Genomic DNA, 13,628 nt, shown 5'->3' with positions numbered 1-13,628 from the left:
CTATTTTAATAAATTTCACATAATACTTTAATGTAATAATTACAATAAATATAGTAATAAATGAATATCAATTTAATTAATGGACTTACCTTCTTATTTCGAAATTCCAAAATTTTTAAAATTCATTAGTTTATTTTGTTTATTTATTTAAATTTAAAAGAAAAAATCAATTTTAATAATTTATTATTTTTCTTATAAATCCAAAGTTCTTAAATATTTAGATCTTTATATTTATTTTCATTTTAATTAATTCATGTAATACATGTGTCTTACACCTAATAAAATAATAAATGAACTAGAAAAATATCAATTTTGTAGGAAAAAAATCTTAGAACATGTACACACAAAAATTATGAAAATATAAAATTCACAAGCTTGAATATACTCATGGAGTCACAACTAATATTAACAAGGTTATATGACAGAAAAAAAAATTTGTCAGTTTACATGCATTTTTTCATAAAATTCCATATATTTCCTTATTAAACATCAAAATGTCATATTTGTCCAACTTAATTTTAAATATCATATATATCTTTCATAAATGTTAAAATACATATTTATGAAGGATAAAGATTTATCCTTAATTTTAAATATCATATTTATCCTTCTAAAATAAATTTGTGAATTTACATGCATTTTTTCATAAAATTTCATATATTTCCTTATTAAACATCAAAATGTCATATTTGTCCCACTTAATTTTAAATATCATATTTATCATTCATAAATGTTAAAATAAGGTATATGTCTTTTTTAAACATCAAAATATCATATATATATATATATATATATATATATATATATATATATATATACCCCTCTTAAATATTAAGATATTATATATACCCTCCTTAAACATCAAAATATCAACAATAATATCTAAAATATCTTCTATCTACAATATCCCATTACTCAACAACAAAACTAAGCAATCAACGCATACATTCCTGGAAATGGTTGAAGATAAAGCGTTTTGTTTGTCAAAAGAGCACATTCCAATGATTTAAAAGTAAACCTTGCATTATTATATATGTAGGATAATATGGTTAAAGTTTTTAATTATTATAATAACTCTAATATATAAAAAATATTATAAACTATTAAAAACATTCTAACAAAAATTTGGACAAGTATGATATTTTGAAGGTTTATAAAAGGTAAATATGATATTAAGAATATAAATTGGACAAGTATTATATTGTGATATTTAAAAAGGGCATATATGAAATTCTCTCCAATTTTGATTGTCATTTTCTCATAAAAGATAAAAGAGTAGACTAGGGGTGTTGAACGGGTAATTTTTTCGGGTTTTGGGTAATTCGGGTTTTTCATATTAGAAAAATTACCCGTTACCCTACCCAAACTAAATTCGGGTAATTCGGGTTTGGGTAATTCGGGTATCGGGTCGGGTTTGGGTAATTCGGGTATTACCCGAAATATATGATTTTTTTTTTTTTGAATTTCACCTAAAAATAAATTTAATGAAATAAATAAGTCGTGCTTTATTAGTCTTGTTTATATAAACAAACGAGACATAAACGAAGTTACTCAAGCTTTGAACATTGAGATTTTCTACTCAATAATACACGAGATATCAAGTAATTTTTTAACGACTTAATCTAATCTAATAAGATGTTAAAAAAACAAATACCTAAAGATCTTAATTTAAAAGTTTAAAATGTTTAAGATAAATGTAGTCATAAGTTTTGTCATGTTCTAAAGTTTCGTCAAGATAATGAGTTTGTTAGTTGTAATAAAAACTATAATCAAGAAAACAGTTAAATTTTAAAGAACGTGATGATATATAAAAATTACTTTTAATATTGTTAGTGTCGTATGGTCATAATAAATATATTTATGTTTTACAATAATGATAGTTAGTTTAAGCGTGATCAAATACCTGTTATATAGTACAAGCTCTACAAAAAAAAATTAAATAATTTGGGTAATTCGGGTACACCCGAAACCCAAAAAATATACCCTTTACCCGACCCGAAAAATTTTCGGGTAACCCGATTACCCGGAAAAATTTACCCGATACCCGATTTACCCGACCCGTTTTACCCGATACCCGAAAAAATCGGGCGGGTAATTCGGGTATCGTGTATTTTCGACAGGGCTAGAGTAGACGCATGGTTATATCTGACCTGCAAATATACTTATTTTATCTAAAAGCACTCTTCTGAAAATTATTCTTTTGTGCTTATCAAATAATTTCATATTTATACAATTATACCTCTACTTGGTACTTACGTATACAAAAGTAAATATATGTTACCATTGATGCTACCAAAGATATCATTTTCCTTATTTTTTAAGGATAATATATGTAACAAAGGTTTGACTGATCGTTACAGAGCCGGTGACTATGAAAGCATATCATCTTGGAACCAACAATGTGACAAATTGTGTAATCATATCTAGAAATAATGCGTAACATCTCACATGTTTCATACACTTAAATATTATTTTGAGTTCAACCACAACATTTGCAGTAACTATAAGTTCATCTAGCTAGAAATTTGAGAGATACATTGACATTACAAATTTGAGAGCTTTAATCCAATTTCCACACATTGTTATGAGTTCAGACAACTGAGAAATGATTATTACTTTTAAAGGATAGACTGGATTCCACTAAGGATTGGACTTAATGTAGACAGTCATCTAACAAGTTTTTTTCTTTTTTTTTTAATAATAAAAAAATAAAAACGTACTTTTTGTTTCAAGAAAATGTATATAATATGAAATTTTATCAAGAGTGTGATGGATGACCATCCCATAGAACATATACACCTGTCTGTCCTTGAGATGGTGGTGCTAAATGACTGGACCCATATGGTCCATGAAAACCGGAGTAGCTCAGAAAACATGTCTGAGGAAGTGGGGATCTGGAAATTTAAGACGTTATTTCATCAACAACCAACAAACGTTCTCCTCAAAACATGCCTCCACATGCCTTCCTTAACTTCATGTTTTCATGTTGTTTTCTCAAATTACCTCGTTTCTTGATTTTGATGTTTCCTTCTCTCTCTCCAACCAAAAAAACAAAATAACACGCCAATGCTCTTAACTTCCCATTCAAAAACATGTAAAATGTTTACGCAAATATGAAATATTAGAAATTTTTAAAGTACAAAAACTTGCATTTAAAACAAAAACAAAAACTATTCCTACTTTAAATCCCCATTAAAAAAAACCACTTAATCAAATGCATCATCATCATCATCAGGCAGTGGTTGGTTGGCCGCCTGAGCAAGCTCCGCTTCATGCCTGCACAAAAGGGCAAAAAAGGTAATTCATGTTTTACTTTAATTTTTACCCATAATGGTAACATTAACAATTGTGTGTGTGTATATATATATATATATATATATATATATATATATATATATATATTAAGGAGTTGACTTACTGTTGTTGGGCCAACAAATCAATTTGGACCTCTGGAGGGGCAAGGGCAGGTGACTCCACAAAATGAAGGTTTGCATCCCTGAAAATATAAAAACAAATTTTTTTTTTTAAAAAAAAAATGCAAGAAATAGCAACATACTTTGCTGATTTTTTAATAGAAATAAAGTTTGGATGCTATAAAAGGAAAAAGTCAAACAATGGAAAGTAGGTTGCTATTAATTACCCAGCAAGCTTTCTGGCAAGGTACAAGAATGGCTTCTCAAAGTTGTAATTGCTTTTAGCAGATATTTCATAATACTGCAAATTCTTCTTCCTATGGAATGTAACTTGCTTTGCTTTAACTTGTCTGTTCTTCACATCCACCTTATTTCCACATAGGACAATCGGAATATTCTCACACACCCTGTTTTCACACAATAATAAAACAAGGGTATTTACGTCTTTTCTACAGACAATCCATGTAATGAATGGGGACTAATTGAAAGGGTATGAAGAAACCTGCAGAGGTCGCGATGCCATGTAGGCACATTTTTGTAAGTGAGTCTTGCAGTGACATCAAACATTATAATAGCACATTGCCCATGGATGCTGTGTAAAAAAAAGTACATATTATTAGTACAAAATGAAAGCAACATAGTAGAAACAAACACAATATACATGTAATTAGAACCAAATAGTGCAAGAATATTTCCTACTAAATTGGTAAAAAAAAACTCAAAAATGTGATGTGATTCATATGGTTGTAAAAGTAATATGTGATCTTTTTTGGTCTAGTATGTTGGAAAAAAAACATGAAACTGCAAAGACATAGATATCGATTGTACATTTTTTTATTATTTTATGTTCAATTGTATAAGAATGATGTGAATTGTGATTAGGTTCTCATTAGAAATAATAAACATTTGTAGTAGTTAAAATTTGAACTCTAAAAGATTAATCATATGAATCAAGATAACATTATCCAATTATTCAATAGATTCTACTTACTAGTATCCATCACGAAGACCACCAAACTTCTCTTGCCCTGCAGTATCCCAGCAATAGAAACGAATCTTTCCACAGTTTGTGAAGAAATCCAGTGGGTGAACTTCCACTCCAATAGTAGCTGTGTTGAAAACAGAGTGTGAAATTTCTCAGAGAAAACAAAAACATCAAATGCAAAACCAATTAAAATCCAAAAGGTATTTCAAGAGATGGATACAAGAAAAACTTACGTTCATACTTCTTCTCGAATTCACCAGTTAGATGTCTCTTGACAAATGTAGTCTTCCCTGTATAAAGCATAATAAGTTAAACACATGACATTAGTAAAAACAGACTAATACTGTTCTAATGGAAAAGTTGACATGAAATACAAATAAATACCACAATTCCACAATGGAAATAGGCTATGGTAACTGTGATTTAAAGTCTAAACCAGATAACACAACAGGATAATCAACAAGCAAACATGTTTCATTGTAGAAAGCACCAAAATTAGTCGATTAAACACTAAACAGATTTACGCTTTTAGGCCTTGCAATTGCATAACATAATATGATGTAATTAAGCGTAGGGAATCAAACAATGACAACAAAACGAAGTAAACATGTACTTATGACATAGAAATTACATAAACAACAACAGTAAAGACATACCGGTTCCTCCATCACCAACAATCACCAGCTTAAAGCTTGGATAATCAACCGTTTGTTGATTTGGTAGAGCCTGCACACATCAAACATATTCAATCATTCGTAAAAGCGGACATCAATTCAATATATCGCGTATAATCTATACAATGTAAAAATGAAAAACTCTCAACCCGTGAAACATCAGAGCACGATTTGAAATCAAAACCCTAGCTAAACCCTAATAACGTGTAAATACTTCATAGTTCATAGTTCATCAGGATATCATTACAAAAATAGAAAAATATACAATAAAAGAGACGATACCATGGTATATCGGTATGGATTTTGGTTTGCGTATTGTAAACAATGTCGATTGATTGATTAGAGTTTGGGTTAGGTATATATATAGTGGAGGGGAGAAGAAGGGATATGCGTATGCTTTGCTTTGAGTTAACGCTGATTCGTCAAGATTAGCGTAAATGTTCCGCTCTTTCGATACGCATTCGAGTCCAAGTTTTTTATAATTTAATAATTAAATGGCTTATTATTATTCATCAAAATTAAAATGACCACTAAATCATAATGTTTTCAATGTATAACTTAAAATGACCATATCCCACTAATATTGTTTTGCGACTTGTGAAGAGAAGATGTTTAGAGGATCAATGTCTTAGGTCGTGGTTGGATATCTCAAAATATTATGGAAACATGCTCTTTATCCATATTACACTCATGTCTCATATACACGATGACGACAATGGAATGATGTGGTTTCATGTTCGAGGATACAAACTGTATTTTGGACCTTGTGGGTTTTGCCTTACCTTCCGTGTTTATGATTTGTTATTGTTACATTGGTAAATGAGTTGTTTCTTTGGTTGGGTCTTATAATTTGTAGTATAGCAATGATTTAGTTGAATTGTTTGAAAGTACAAAGTCTATGACTCATCAAACGAGGATGTTGTCCGCTTATGGTTGCTTTTTTTTTTTTTTTTTGAAAAGGAACTTTCCCAACGAGGGTTCCTATCTATTTTTTCCGCACACCGACTAATTCTCACTGCAAACATGAGGTTATGCCTCATGCATGTGTTGGTGATTTTAGCGTCACATGACATTTCGTGTAATTTAAACTAACATGTAAGCTAAGGGGCTTATCGTTTGTACTATACATTATATATTTTGGTGAACGCGCACTACATGCATATATATAAGATCGAATTATAAACTAGTACAATAGAAAGGTGAGGGTAAAAGGGGCTCGCACCCCTTGCAGGGTCCTAGGGGCAGCGCCCCAAAAGATCTTTAGAAATTTGAATTAGTTTCATTATGAAAAAACTAAATTTTAGTGGGTGATTATGATAAGATTGACAAATTTTGTCACTTTTGGAAACCATTAATTATGTCATTAGATTCGAGATTCTCTTAATTAATTTAGAAGATAACAACCTTAATATGTCATATATATATATATATATATATATATATATATATATATACACTCGACTCCTCTTTTGAACCGAAGAGATAACCCTTCTCAACTCTTCTTCTTCTTGAACGAACTCAGAATTCTCTGGCGATCTAGTTTGTGTTTCTGTGTCTGGATACACAAGTGTCCTTTTTGATTGTTTATTTGCCTAGATACGCAAGTGTTCTTATGGATTATTCTAGACTAAGTTTTCTGTAACCCAAGAATAGAGTGGAAAGATCAGTTTGGAAAGTGAACATACATGATGCACAAGGAATCCAGATTTCCATCATCACCGTGATATCCCCCAACACCCTAGAGTCATTGCAGACGAACCTCCATGACCACAGGGGTTGAATGGTGTCGGGATTTGAACATGGGTTAATTGGTTATCCACTATATTTTCCACATGCATTACCAAGTCACCACAACCTAAATAGTTATGTCTTCTTAATTTGTTGGAGGTTGAATTTATAGGACGCAACATAATTTGATGGTTTCCTCATGGCACATGTGCCTTATCAATTATTTAGAGGCATGAAACATGTATTAAATTTGCAAATATTAATTTAATTTGTGTATATGTTAGAGCTAATCATTAGTTTAGGTAGTTGTATCACTTGTAGTCTAACAATATCAAGAGGAGGTGGAAAAGTGCTCATCAATAATATATCAAGGGTTCAAGGCCCCTTAAGGCAATAGGAGCAGTTTATGAGAAAGGTAGTGAGTGTGTTTGTTGTTTTAAAAAATATTGTATATGTGCACATGATCATTATATATATGTATGCAAACATGCTTGCGTTTGGCGGTTTCCAAGCAGGATAATTTGAAGAATAAACTGAAGACCGATAGTAGGAAAAAGAAAATGAAAGATGTGGAAGTTTAGTGTATACAAATCAACATACGTGTTGAACATATAATAACTTCAAATTATCTTTGAAGTTTAAAGTATCAACGAACTATTGGCTAATGTTTGTCCTTTTTAGCATTATACTTTGATCTTGAAGCTTTCCCCATTGTAGGTGAGTTTTCCTCACTAAAAACAAATGTCATCTCAACTTATAATTTCATTAAAATCTATTATTTTCATAATGCTATCATGTTGTCCTGCCAAGAAAGTAGTTTTTTAGTGATTATTTTACTGCTTCAGAAGAAATTACAACTTTTGTAGTAATTTGAAGTATATAATAATGTATTTTTTGAGTTAAAAAAAAAAAAAAAAAAAAAAAAAAAAAAAAAAAACCTGTAATAAACAGAAAATTATCAACCTTATTATTTATTTATTTTATGAAATTAACCCTCTAACAAAAATATCCAATTTGAAGGCTGAGCAAATTTAATAGTAAAAATGAATATTAAAAAAAATAAAAATAAAAAAAAACAACTCAATGTTTACATGCCAACTCACATGTATAAGACGTACAAATATTAACCACAAACAACATGCAGTAACATGAATTACCAATAAAGAAAAATTATTATTGTTGCCAAAACAACAATGTTGAAATCAAAATAAAAAGGAATGTTGTCTCACTCCCCTTAACAATCCACTTATTTTTAAAAATAAAAAAAGAAACTAGGGCAAAGTACGCTGCTGAAGAGGCAACGCTCCCAGAGCTTCACGTTCTGCTTTCTCCCTCTCTACCTGTAATAAAACAAAATAGTTCATATCAGCAAAAAACAATCAAGCTTATAATACACAACTTTTATAATGTTCAATCAAGCTTATACATGATGCATTATTAGTTTATGGCCTATTGGCTTTGCTTTTCTAGTTTTCTCATCATAAAATTGTGATCAGTTGTTACTAGTATATGTATACGAATTATGTATATGTATGTTTATGTTACCTCTATGTATATATAAATTTATGTTGTGCTTTTCTTAGTATGATTTTATGATCACTTATGATCAATGATAGCTGCTAATCAACTAATGAACACAATCACAATAGACCTGTATATTTAGTTTTTGAACTTTTAACAGGTCCATTCTTACTTCTTAATATGCATATTACTACTTAATACTTGGTGCTTTCATCTCAGGGCCAAAATAGTTTCAATCATTATTTGGAAGTTTTTATAATACATCGTAAAACCACCTATCAATTTCACGATAAACTTTATGCCTTAGATACTTTCAACATACTTCATTAATGATTCATTGTCTCCCTTTCTTCCTACCATTTTACCTTTGAATGCTTTTGTGGATTAAGAGTGAAGTACATATCCTTTGGAACTTTTTTCCTTCATCTTCTAGAAGGGGGCATCTTGCTATTACCATCACCTATTTCAACATCTTCCTCATCAACACCATAGGACCTTTTTGCCTTATTGTTTTGGGCGTGTTTTACACAAAAAGTTTGGGAGCTTTTTAGCTTCTAGCATTTGACAAAATGCTCTGTTTTGAACAAAAAGTCTAATATGGCACTACAAGCTTTTAGCATTTAGTTTAAACAAAATGCTACCAGTTGCCAACTTCCTGCTACCAGCTACCAGATAGTTTTGTCAAACACATCCTTTACCGTTTCATTTCTAATTTACGATTTACTATTCACTGAGGTTTAATTAAACCTACATTGTTTATTTAAGCCTTAACTAAACCGATTTGCTTGGGCCAACTAAACTAAAAGCCCAACTTAAGCGTTGCTTAGCGCATCAAGAAACGTGACACGAAAAGCGAAGCTCAAGGGCGATTAACGTAATCAAAACGCTCAACATGGTGTGAAACGACAGACCACATATTCGAATACAATGGTGTTGAAAAAGAAGATGTTGAAATAGGGAAGGTAGTAGCAAAATGCACATCCCAAAAAACCAACGAAGAAAGATCCTATGGACACGTATTTAACTCTTAACCCACACGAAGCAGTTAAAGGTAGGAAGGAAGAGAGACAGCAAACTATCAATGAAGTATGTTGAAATGATCTAAGGCATAAAGTTTGTAAGATTGAGAGGTGGTTTTACGATACAGGTAATGTATTGTAAACTTTTATGTCTTGATGGAAATCATTTTTGATGAAGGTGTTAATTCTTATAGATTTATAACTTATGAACTTTTATGATGTAGAAACTTCATTCAATGTCACGACATATGATAGTTTCCAAATAATGATTAATGCTATCGGACATTTTGGTCAAAAGGAAATGCACCAAGTATGAATGAGTTAAATGTACTCATACTTGATCAAGAAGTAAAGGTTGTTCAAAATAATAAAGAATGGACAGAAAAAAGGTCATTCAATATTATAACGTGATTCTATAGTTCAAAAATATATCAACTTCACTTGATATTTCTGCTTTTAAAACCAATAACCAATATTCATTTGAAAAAGATTGCTATCAGGATGTTTTGAAACATTTATCTTTGTTAAAAATAATCAAATGCAACTTTTTCATCATAAAAAGGTAAAAAACAAACTTGTCATACAAGTCCATTGCCATAGAAACAGTCATCGTGAAAATTGAGCACCTTAAAAGTAAAAATTTTACAGTTATACTGTCATAAAAAATAACAAAATAACAAAAAACATGAAATCATGGAAACAAAATAACATGAAAAAATTGGTGACAATAAAACATAGTTGGATTTTAAAAGGTTGATCATTCTAAATTATAGCCACGTGTGAAAAAAAAGTGATGCCTTAGGAGTACACGCCTTACAATTACAAACATTGTCTTCAAAAGCAAAGTTTGACAGAACCATGTTTTCATACTCTATAATAACTCACTTTTAAGGGTTTGACAACAATCAAAATGGTATGAATAGGTAACATAAACACCTTATTTTTATTAATATATAAATGCAGAAGTCATAAAGCAGAAATCGCAGAAGAACATTTCATAAAATTTTCAGTAATTCAATTAAACATCCTTATCAATCCTGTGAGTAGGGAATACTTATACTGGTTATAGACAAAGCATACAATCAATTAGCAAAATTACTTACCAGGGCTAGCATGTCAGTTAGATAGCTCCTAAAGGGCGTCTGTTGAGCCTGTAACAATCAAAGAAATACATCAAAATCAGAACTTTTTTCTTGTGTTCGATTTACCCAAAACAGTTATTGGATGTTTCAAAATATAAAGATAAATAAAACAACTGATCTATTGATAAAATCGTATTGTAAATAGCAAAACAAAATCGATTTCACGCACGACAATCAACTAATAATGAACAGAAATGAACCTCTAGATCTTTAGGAAGGTACTCGTGTTTCATGGAGAGATCCATAGCGCGTAAGATTCGCTGGTTTCTAGCATCAACAATCTCACGAGGCAGCCTTGCAAGAGCTTCCTTTATATCAAGAGATTCCATCGGATCGTACAAATCGTCATATCGCAACCCTAATTTGTCATCAATACCACCACAGAACAACATCAAAACATCGTAATATACTAAAATCCCCAACCAAAATCACAGCAATTACAAATCCTGAAAGAGTACACGACAAATTAACAAAAAACCTAGATACTGACCGTATTTGCGAAGGCGATTGGCGATGGTTTTCTTGTGTAAAGCAGCGAACCAATTTTTCTGCGGATTCAAAATCGCTTTCACCAAGCTCGCCATTGAATTGATTTCAAATCTTCCCACACAGAGACTTCCCTTTTGCCTCCGGCTCCGATCTTTCGAGACTGCTTCTATGCTCGAAAGCTACGTTGATCGTAACTTGTTAGACCGAAAGGCTGAACAATAGCGGATAGCCGTTCGATTCCCTCAGGCCCCAGGCCTCAGGCTCAAAGGCCCAAAAGATCTTAGCCCAAAACCCCCGTCCGAATTACCCATATTACATGTGAAGTTAGTTGAAAATGTATGTAATCACCATGAAAAAAAAATTATTACAAAAGTTTGTAAATACTTTTTGAAAAATCTACATGAACTTTGAAAAAGTTTCTCCAATAGTTTTTGAGAACCTTAAATTGATGTTTGGTTTGAAAAAGCTCAGGTTGTTAATTCTTAGTTGCAATAAACTTACTATTATAATATAATATTTTAGGAAACAAGAAAATATGTGATATGAGGCGTCATAGTTGGTTGTCCAACTCGGTGAACATAGGTTGGATGTGAATATGGGATCAAGGAGGTGAGCAAAACTACCGATGAAGATATTGATTATTGTAAGAATACGGTCTAATATGTTTAACAAGGATAGTTCTCGGGTTTTTGTGTTTTTTATTAACTTAGGTGGTAAGGTTTGAGTGCATGTTATCTGACTTTGACCTTACTGATTTTATTTTTTTTACGGTACTTTCTAATATCTATCTTAAGGTCGTATATAAGAAACATTAATTATGACAAATATTATTATAATTAAATGTAAAATTTATAAATTATAAGGAATATTATCATAATTAAATCAAAAATACATTAATAATCTCTATAATAAATACATTTTAACATTTAACTATGGTAATATTTATCATAATTAATGCTTCTCATATGTACCCTTAAAGCACGAATTAGAAAATTCTTATATATATATATATATATATATATATATATATATATATATAGAGAGAGAGAGAGAGAGAGAGAGAAAGAGAGAGAAAAAGAGATATGTTCAAATGTTTCTACTATGTATTGTATGCATGTAAAATTGATTGTTGACCAATCATTTTACTTATTTAAAGAAAGTAATTAATACATATTAAATACTAAGGGTGTAATTAATATTCATTATACCTTTAATATTAAATATGTATTGACTAATTTCTTAAAATAATTAAAATGATTGGTCCGCAATCAATCTTCCATACACACAATAGATAGTTAAAACATAATAACCTAACCATATATATATATATAGAGAGAGAGAGAGAGAGAGAGAGAGATAGGTTCAAATGTTTTAATAAGTATTGTGTGCCTGTAACAACCAATCGGAATTAAGCAAAAATAAATTCAATAATAAATTATAAAAAGGTATAATAGTAATCTTAGTTATGATAAATATGGTAAATAATTAAAATATTTAATAACCTCTAAATATGGAAATTAAGTTTGTAAACCCTAAAAAAATCACCGAGAAACCCCTTTATCACAATCCTTCATAGTCAAATTAAACATCAATTACGAATAATTGGCATCCTCCCCTTCAAAACTTAACCCACCGTACTTCTCCCCTCGTCGACTGATGTCCAACCCTAACGCAATCGATTGTGGCTTATTTCCCCAACTGACAACAAGGTCAGAAGCACACGACCATGTGTGGCCTTTAACGAGTTGTTCTAACTTCATCTCAAATTCGATTTGTTTCTCTTTTGAACGAAATAGGGTTTACAAATTGAAACTCTGATTCGTCATTGCTTAATCCAGGTCAAATTTGTTTCCTCATTTTTGTTTTTATTAAGTGATTTTGAGATTTCAAGAATAAACTCCTAAATCAATGTGAGCATATGATCTTGAAACTTAGGAGATTCGAGTACTCCTGTCTCTATTTCATTTGACTTGTCAACTTTTGGTGATAAGTCCCACAAAGAAGAGGCTGATTTCATACTCTCAATTGACAATTCTAGTGTTTTTATTCTATTCTAATACATATGTGTTTAATTTATCTGATGAGAACATCAGGTTCCTTACCACTGGGGCGGATGATGCTTAGGTTTTGACCCGAAAGAGTGTGGACGACCCGAAAGAGTATTGTTCTCAGACCTTATCCTCATACAACTTCATCATGTTGTTCTTTATCTTATCATATTCATAATCTGGAATGGTATAGAACAAACATTTTTCATCTTTCTTGGATTTTAGCCTTTTGAAACTGTCATGCCTCTTTTCTACTTCACCTGTTAATCTAGTCTAGTGTTGGTCTAATGAGGTCTTTATTTTCCTTATTTTGACTTTGTTTATGATTAGTTATTCCATAAACATGATGATTTAATTTGATTTTTTTGAATTAATTTCATACTCTTGATAATACAAATTCTTTAAGAATATTGAAAACCATTTTGGGAAAATATTTACAGTACAATCTTGCAAAATAATATGTTTTTTAGGATTACATTCTATTAGATTAAATTATAATTATTTAATGTGTAATACATTCTGTCAGAATTTATAGTTTTTATTCTCTTAGAATGCACATACTTTTTAATATTTTTGTTGACATATCATCAAACATTTATAATCTTTCCA

At 30.5% G+C, this 13,628-nt stretch overlaps 2 protein-coding genes across 2 annotated transcripts; both read right to left on the bottom strand.

The window, feature by feature from the left end:
• Positions 1-3,056: 3,056 nt before the first annotated feature.
• On the bottom strand, positions 3,057-5,493 carry LOC145067069 (GTP-binding nuclear protein Ran-3-like). The gene is made up of 8 exons (XM_079014285.1): positions 5,355-5,493; positions 5,055-5,124; positions 4,632-4,688; positions 4,405-4,522; positions 3,916-4,005; positions 3,641-3,820; positions 3,419-3,496; positions 3,057-3,276 (listed from the first exon to the last, which is right to left on the bottom strand). Exons 1-8 carry the CDS (start codon positions 5,355-5,357, stop codon positions 3,207-3,209), a joined length of 666 nt encoding a protein of 221 aa, XP_078870411.1. The 5' UTR covers positions 5,358-5,493; the 3' UTR covers positions 3,057-3,206.
• A 2,430-nt stretch (positions 5,494-7,923) lies between these two features.
• On the bottom strand, positions 7,924-11,163 carry LOC145066400 (cytochrome b-c1 complex subunit 7-2, mitochondrial-like). Its single transcript, XM_079013633.1, has 4 exons — positions 10,973-11,163; positions 10,683-10,840; positions 10,444-10,491; positions 7,924-8,140 (listed from the first exon to the last, which is right to left on the bottom strand). The coding sequence occupies exons 1-4, from the start codon at positions 11,064-11,066 to the stop codon at positions 8,072-8,074; spliced, it is 369 nt and encodes a 122-aa protein (XP_078869759.1). The 5' UTR covers positions 11,067-11,163; the 3' UTR covers positions 7,924-8,071.
• Between the last annotated feature and the right edge of the window lie 2,465 nt (positions 11,164-13,628).

This window comes from Lactuca serriola, chromosome 8, assembly GCF_051521515.1.
Source record: "Lactuca serriola cultivar US96UC23 chromosome 8, Lser_US96UC23_V15, whole genome shotgun sequence".
Classification (NCBI taxonomy): domain Eukaryota; kingdom Viridiplantae; phylum Streptophyta; class Magnoliopsida; order Asterales; family Asteraceae; genus Lactuca; species Lactuca serriola.
The sequence above is the reverse complement of the archived record's forward strand: the minus strand, read 5'-3'. Positions and strand labels throughout refer to the sequence as shown.

Excerpts from the sequence above, each read along its gene's own strand:
- LOC145067069 (XM_079014285.1), bottom strand. Across the intron at positions 4,689-5,054 it reads TGTTGGTGATGGAGGAACCG|GGAAGACTACATTTGTCAAG; the intron begins GTATGTCTTTAC and ends TGCTTTATACAG. Across the intron at positions 4,523-4,631 it reads ATTCGAGAAGAAGTATGAAC|CTACTATTGGAGTGGAAGTT; the intron begins GTAAGTTTTTCT and ends TTTTCAACACAG.
- LOC145066400 (XM_079013633.1), bottom strand. The coding sequence starts at position 11,066 with ATGGCGAGCTTGGTGAAAGCGATTTTGAATCCGCAGAAAAATTGGTTC. Across the intron at positions 10,492-10,682 it reads ACCTTCCTAAAGATCTAGAG|GCTCAACAGACGCCCTTTAG; the intron begins GTTCATTTCTGT and ends TGATTGTTACAG. Across the intron at positions 8,141-10,443 it reads TAACTGACATGCTAGCCCTG|GTAGAGAGGGAGAAAGCAGA; the intron begins GTAAGTAATTTT and ends GTTTTATTACAG.